This window comes from Ricinus communis, chromosome 10 (genome assembly GCF_019578655.1).
Source record: "Ricinus communis isolate WT05 ecotype wild-type chromosome 10, ASM1957865v1, whole genome shotgun sequence".
NCBI lineage: Eukaryota > Viridiplantae > Streptophyta > Magnoliopsida > Malpighiales > Euphorbiaceae > Ricinus > Ricinus communis.
The window spans coordinates 16105832-16112125 of NC_063265.1; the positions used below are offsets into that span (position 1 = coordinate 16105832).

Consider the following 6294-nt stretch of genomic DNA (forward strand, 5'->3'; position numbering starts at 1 on the left):
CCACTATTTTCCTTCAATCTCTTTAACAAAATATGGCAAAAAGAGGAATATTCATGGATGGACCATTAGAAAAAAAAAAGTAATTATTAGATTAGGAATTTACGTATAATATGTAAAACAAAAAAAATTCAAGAACACGCTTAGAGTTGATATATCTTTTTTTTCTTCTAATGAATGAATTTTTTTTCATTGTTTAATGTATGATGATTGAATTATATGAAATATATTTATGTACTTCTGACTGGATGTCGTACCATTGAATACTGACGAACATGCTTTTAGAAAATGATTTTGTAAAATGGGTATAACAAATTAGCTTTCACTTTGGAGGCTATAAAATTATGATGTTATTGCTTCAGAATAATGAATATAATTCAGAAACAAGACTTTGCTATCTAAGGCAGAAAAACAAATCAACTAAAAGAACCTAGGTCATAAATTTCTGTAAATAGCAATAGGGCTCTTGACACTGTGCTTGGAATCATTCCACTCGAGCCAAGCTGTTTGGATCTCTTTTCCATTTGCCATTTGATCACCCTTCACTAAAACCTTGAAATTTAGCTTTTGGTGCTTTGTAGTGAATCTCAGTGTATCAGGTATTACTTTGACTAAAAAATTCTCCGGAGCTTTCACAATTGCCTTGTATACTGATTTACCATATCCCACATGGGTCACCGTCCGGTAGTATACGGCAGAAATTTTAGACTCCGGAGTTTTTAGCTGCAAATGCATTGAAGGGTAGTTGAGGCCATCACTGCCCCGTGCAGGTTTGAAGTCTGAGCAATTGTACTTTTTCTTGCCACCAATTAGTGAGCCTATAGTTGTGCTATTGTAACCTTCCTTGCATAAGAAACTAAGATAGTTGCTCATTGAAATGTCATAGACAAGACCAGGATGGATTGCCCTTCTTGGGTTAATTTGCCCTGATCCTGACCCCAACTCCATGCTAATATCTTTGATCTTCATAGGAGTGGCTGTAGCAAGGAAAATGAGACATTGATTAGAAGGTAGTCTTAATAAGTTGTTTACCAAAAACCCAATGGCAGAACTTGTATTTTCCTTTTCAGTTAGTAGAGTGTCACCAGTAGTCATCAAAGCAGACTTGATCATAGCAGGCGACCAGTCAGGGTGGAAGCTCTTGACATAGCCAGCAGCAGCAGCAGCATGTGGGCAAGACATGGATGTTCCTGATATAATGTTAAAAGCGGAATATCGCTTGTCAGCTGGATCCCCTGTAATTGTTGCTAGTCTCGAGTATCCAGCTAATATGTCTAGTCCTGGTGCAGCAAGGTCAGGCTGTCCAATACAAACTTTTAGCATGTTTACCTCTATTGACGCAGAAATAGATGTATATACACAGATAACAAACGTTTTGACAAACCTTGAGGATGTTGAGGCTGATAAGTTGAGGTCCTCTAGCTGAAAATGATGCTATAGCCGGAGCAGCAATAGGGACAGTTCTTGTTTTGTATATAACAGCCTGAGGGTTCCTGCAATATAGATTGATCCAACCAGGCAACCATGAGGTTTAATTCAGTTTAAAAGATGTGATTTCAGTGGCATGCAGAGGACCCTCCATTTCCTTTTTTTTTTTTTCCCCCTTGGCCCTCGGCTAGGATCAAACTCCTACTCTGACGTGGAGCCGAATCCAGGACCACTGAGCCAAGCTAATTGGTTTCACAGAGCTTATTTTAAGAATAATAAATGCAATAGACTGAGGAGAATTTGGAATTCTGAACATGCACGAATTAAAAACAGAACATACTTGGTTGTGTTGATGTAGTGATCTATCTTTAGGCCATCCTTGATGCTGACACTGGTTGATCGTATTACAGAAGTAAAGGCAACATCATTGAATGTATCAATGGATAGGATTACTCCAGCTCCTTTAAGATCTCTAATGGTGTAATCTTGGGGGCCGTTCCCAAGGCAGTATACAATCTTTCCTTTCACTTTGTTCTTGTCCAGTGTTCCAGCATCACAGGCACTATCCACCATTGTTAAAATAAGACTCTTAGAAAATATTGGAGACAAACGGTATCATGAAAATTACGTTGAATTACCAGTTCAGAAGGTCAATAAGAAGTAGGTGGTGGAGGGGCTATGGAATACCTGGTATTTACATAATCACTATTGCTAACATTGTTCGCAAGGGGTCCACTAGTTAGGGGGTACATCTGCTTCTTTGGTGCAAAAGTGCTGATTGAAATTCCCTACCAATCAAACGAACAGAAAAACTAAATTTGGTACGAACAATTATGTTTGGAATGCAAAACAAGAATAAAACTCTTTGTACTGAAAAAGGACATTTTGAAAGGAAAGAAATATCCGATCAGAAGTGTTCCAAGTTTGTAGGACTTCAATTCATTTGAACTTTTGCACGTAATACATTCTAAATTAGGCATACAGGATTCTGCATATTGAAAGGATTATGCACGTCCAACTATCACCAGAACTGGCAAAGCAAGAAATTTTGTGCAGTGAATATTGCTTAATTACAGTTATAATTTACAAGAGATAACTTACAGTAGTTTTCAGGCCATTGCCCAACTTGAGTGCCGTCTTGAACTGCCTGTCGATGCTAGAAGCACCAACAGTCATGATCCATGGAGCCACATTAGAGACTGAACTTTGCATAGGCCCATCATTCCCTGCTGAGCAAGAAGTTAATATTCCATGCTTCATGGCGTGAAAAGATCCAATGGCAATTGGGTCCTGAATATAATCCCTGGACCACCCTCCAATTGAAACTGAGAGTAGGTCTACTCCATCAGCAATAGCATCATCAAATGCCGCTAGTAAGTCCATGTCTGTGCAACCACCTTCCCAGCATACTTTGTACATGGCAATGCGTGCTGATGGAACGCCGCCGCGCGCAGTTCCATTACCTATGCCGTATAAGCTTGCACTATTCACAGCAACTCCAGCAACCGTGGAAGAAGTGTGGGTTCCATGGCCATCATCATCCGCTGGACTTTTGTCTCGAGTGCTAATGTTCTGCAGGTCGTAGTACTTTGCACCTATTACCTTCCTGCCAATTTGACAAAGTATTCAGCACTGAATTACTGAAGTCTTCATCTGCCCAGCCACTAAGAGCCTAGGGGGCAAAAGTTTGAATGAACCTTGTAATGATTTTTTTTTTTTGGTAAATATATATAAAGAATTAATCTAGACATGCTGGGTAGAACCCTTACCATTAATCTATGCGTCATTGGCTGGACTTAATATAAGGAATTGTGCAATAATTTATTTCTCGACTCATTAATGGAAGTTGGTATTTTGTTTTCAAAAGTACTGTTTGCCAGTTGACATATTTAGAAGTTATTACAGGCAAAGAGGTCATGTGTTCGCTATTCTTAGATCCTTTCGCATTTTGATGTATTATATACATGTAAAGGAAAAGTGTATACTTGTTGCAGCCTGTAAAGTTGGCGCCAGTGGCACACTTTCCCTTCCATTTAGCTGGGTTAGGCCCGTAACCTTCATCTCTGAAGCTGGGCGCATTCACATAAATTCCTGAAAAGAAATACAAGGAACAAATAATACATAAAAAAATCATTAAATCTTCAGTTGATAATTGTAATATTTTTCTACTACCATAAGAAGAGAATTAATTTCGCCTTACCAGTATCCAGCACTCCCACTACAATACTACTCTCTATTGTGAGTCTTCTCTGTATTGTTTCTGTCATTCCGAGATAATCCCATGATCTTGTTGTGTGCAGTTTGTTCCTAGTATTTTCAAACACCGATACCACACTCTCTTCCTCTGCAATTATTTGCATGCAGCTCATAATTAAGGCAATGGGTTTAATTAAATATAAAGATAATTACTATTTACTAATAATTTGTCATATTACACTGCTCGGTCTATCACAGAAAAACTTTTAGAAATCCAAATTAGTTTACTACTACAAACTATATTAAAAGAAATAGTATAATACTGAAAGTAAGGCGCTGACTACAAACCTTGAGAGGAAAATAGTAATTATTCTTAATATAATTATTGGTACATTTTGTACACACAGACACACCTGATAGTCTGTTCACTTCATGAGGTAATAGCCTGGCTACAAACCCATTGAAGCTCCTTCCGTAGCTATATATTTTGGATTCTCTTGCAATAGACTCGCTGATAAATATTGTAAATCATTCGTTTTAGTAATATAGTACTTGAGAAAGTAAAATATTATATAAAAAGTATTTTTTTTAATGCAAAAAATAGGCTTTCAGAATAAAGAAAAAAAGAAATTATAGCAATTTTTCTGTTGTTTAAATGAAAAGAAATTTAGTTCACAATCTAATTTTGATATGAGAAATAGTAATTGAATGTGATGATAAAGAATATGATCAATACTCTCCGACTGCAGTAACAAGCAAGTTGTGATGCTGGTCTACGACTGAAATTCCAGCTTCAGGCAGGTCTCCCATGTAGACTATGTATGGCTGAGATTCATTACAAATTGAATCAATTTCATCAGCTAAGTTATAAAATGAGAAAAAAAAAATTCATATGAGAAAAAAAAAAATTCATCGCTACACAAAATGTATCTAAATTCCTTCCGAGCAAAATATCTGACCTTCCATAGAAGTAAAAATACACTCTATACGGTACAACTTACCGATTTTAAATATATATATTTAAATAAAAAAAATCAAATAAATTAGAATATCTTTCACATTTATTATGCGTTTATCAATTCGATTTGGAATTAAAATTATATTTCAAGAGTATGTGTGATAATATTATTATAAAAAATGGACTTTCTCAGTGCAGATATGGTATTGTAGGAAAACCGGCATATAATATGTAAAGAAAGAAAACTGTTAACCAAATGAACCTCGTCTTTTGTATAAGATTATCTATTTGGTCACAGAAGAACAACCTTTTACCCTTAATCTATGGAAGACACTTGACAATCATGCAGATAATAGCACGTAAAGCATTGTCAGTATACATATGCATGCATGAATCCTGAATGAATGTACCTTTCTTTCATTGTCACTATTGCCATGAACCAACACTGAAGTTAAAAGGTTAAGACTGAAGATCAACACTTTTAGATTCTTTGACATTTCCATATTGTCCCACTAAGTTTTCTCTCTTTCACTGGCATGTGAAGTGAATGAAAGTGTGAAACTGCGCTTTAAATAGATGAGATCTATGGAAGTATGAGTATTATAATTACCTATGAGTTCTTCTGTCTTAGCAAGGCGCAAAAAATGGCAATAGAATAGAATTTTAGTGAAGCGAAAATGAAGCTTTCAGTCTGTTTCAGACTGAGAGTTTAGTGGCTTGGTTTTTGGATCTTTATAGTGAGTGAATATATATACATTAATTCCTTTTCTTGGACATTAATTCCTTTTCTTGGAAGGTTGAAGGAAGACAGGAGACTTGTTCATGTTCACCTTCTCATCTAACTCGCACACATATACACAACAAGAAAAAAAAGAGGGAGAATTTTGTTTAGAACAATCTTTGTTGCTCACATGTACAGCCAAGAATCAACTACGCAGAGATTAAGGAGAATGCATGATCATAATATAAATCGTCATTAACCTTTGCATTTAGTTTTAATTTAATAATTTTAATTTGTTTCATTTTAATCATTCAACTTTTAGTTTTGGTTGCAATTTAGTAACCTTACCAATAAAAAATTGACATTGTCATGTGTTTCTTACTTAATTATATTTTTTTATGAATTGTTCTTGATACGCATTGATTTTTATTTATGAAGTGATTAAATTAAAATAGAATTAAAATTGGATAATTAAAACAAAACAAATTAAAATTTTATGATTAAAATGAAACTAAATACAAAATCATTCTCACAGAAAATGCTTTTGATAGTTAGCTACTTTTTATAGTAATGGTATTGATCATTGGAAATAACTATTTTCTTTTCTTCCAAGCTAGATGCAGAGGAATGATCTACAAGAATAATAATTAAGAAAATATAAAATTCAATTTTCTATAAACTTGGTGATTTACGCATCAATATTGTGAACACAAATAGACATTAAAGATTCATCGTCTTTAAGGAGTCAAAATCTCTCTTGAAAAATTTCTATTAATTTATTCAAAATCTATCTTTTAAAATATCTGGAGACAATATATAAAAAAATGATAAGTTTTCTAGTTACCCTGACCCAAACAAAATGGCAAAATCTCTATTAAATACATTGAGTTAAATATTTAGATAGAATATTAAAATATTATCAATGGCGTTTCAATCTTATTCTCATATAAAAAAATATTATTTTAAGAAAAACTTCCAAAAATGTGTTTATAAA

At 34.5% G+C, this 6294-nt stretch overlaps 1 protein-coding gene across 1 annotated transcript; it reads right to left on the reverse strand.

Moving 5' to 3' along the window:
- Positions 1-323: 323 nt before the first annotated feature.
- On the reverse strand, positions 324-5131 carry LOC8273731 (subtilisin-like protease SBT4.15). The gene is made up of 11 exons (XM_002533500.3): positions 4990-5131; positions 4358-4446; positions 4035-4132; positions 3626-3769; positions 3411-3516; positions 2527-3031; positions 2113-2213; positions 1766-1987; positions 1382-1490; positions 1083-1296; positions 324-974 (listed from the first exon to the last, which is right to left on the reverse strand). The coding sequence occupies exons 1-11, from the start codon at positions 5080-5082 to the stop codon at positions 433-435; spliced, it is 2223 nt and encodes a 740-aa protein (XP_002533546.1). The 5' UTR covers positions 5083-5131; the 3' UTR covers positions 324-432.
- Positions 5132-6294: the final 1163 nt, after the last annotated feature.

Coding starts and splice junctions, on each gene's coding strand:
- LOC8273731 (XM_002533500.3), bottom strand. CDS start 5,082: ATGGAAATGTCAAAGAATCTAAAAGTGTTGATCTTCAGTCTTAACCTT. Junction 4,133..4,357: donor CTTGTTACTGCAGTCGGAGA/GTATTGATCATA, acceptor AATATTTATCAG/CGAGTCTATTGCAAGAGAAT. Junction 975..1,082: donor GTCTGCTTTGATGACTACTG/GTGACACTCTAC, acceptor TCCTTGCTACAG/CCACTCCTATGAAGATCAAA.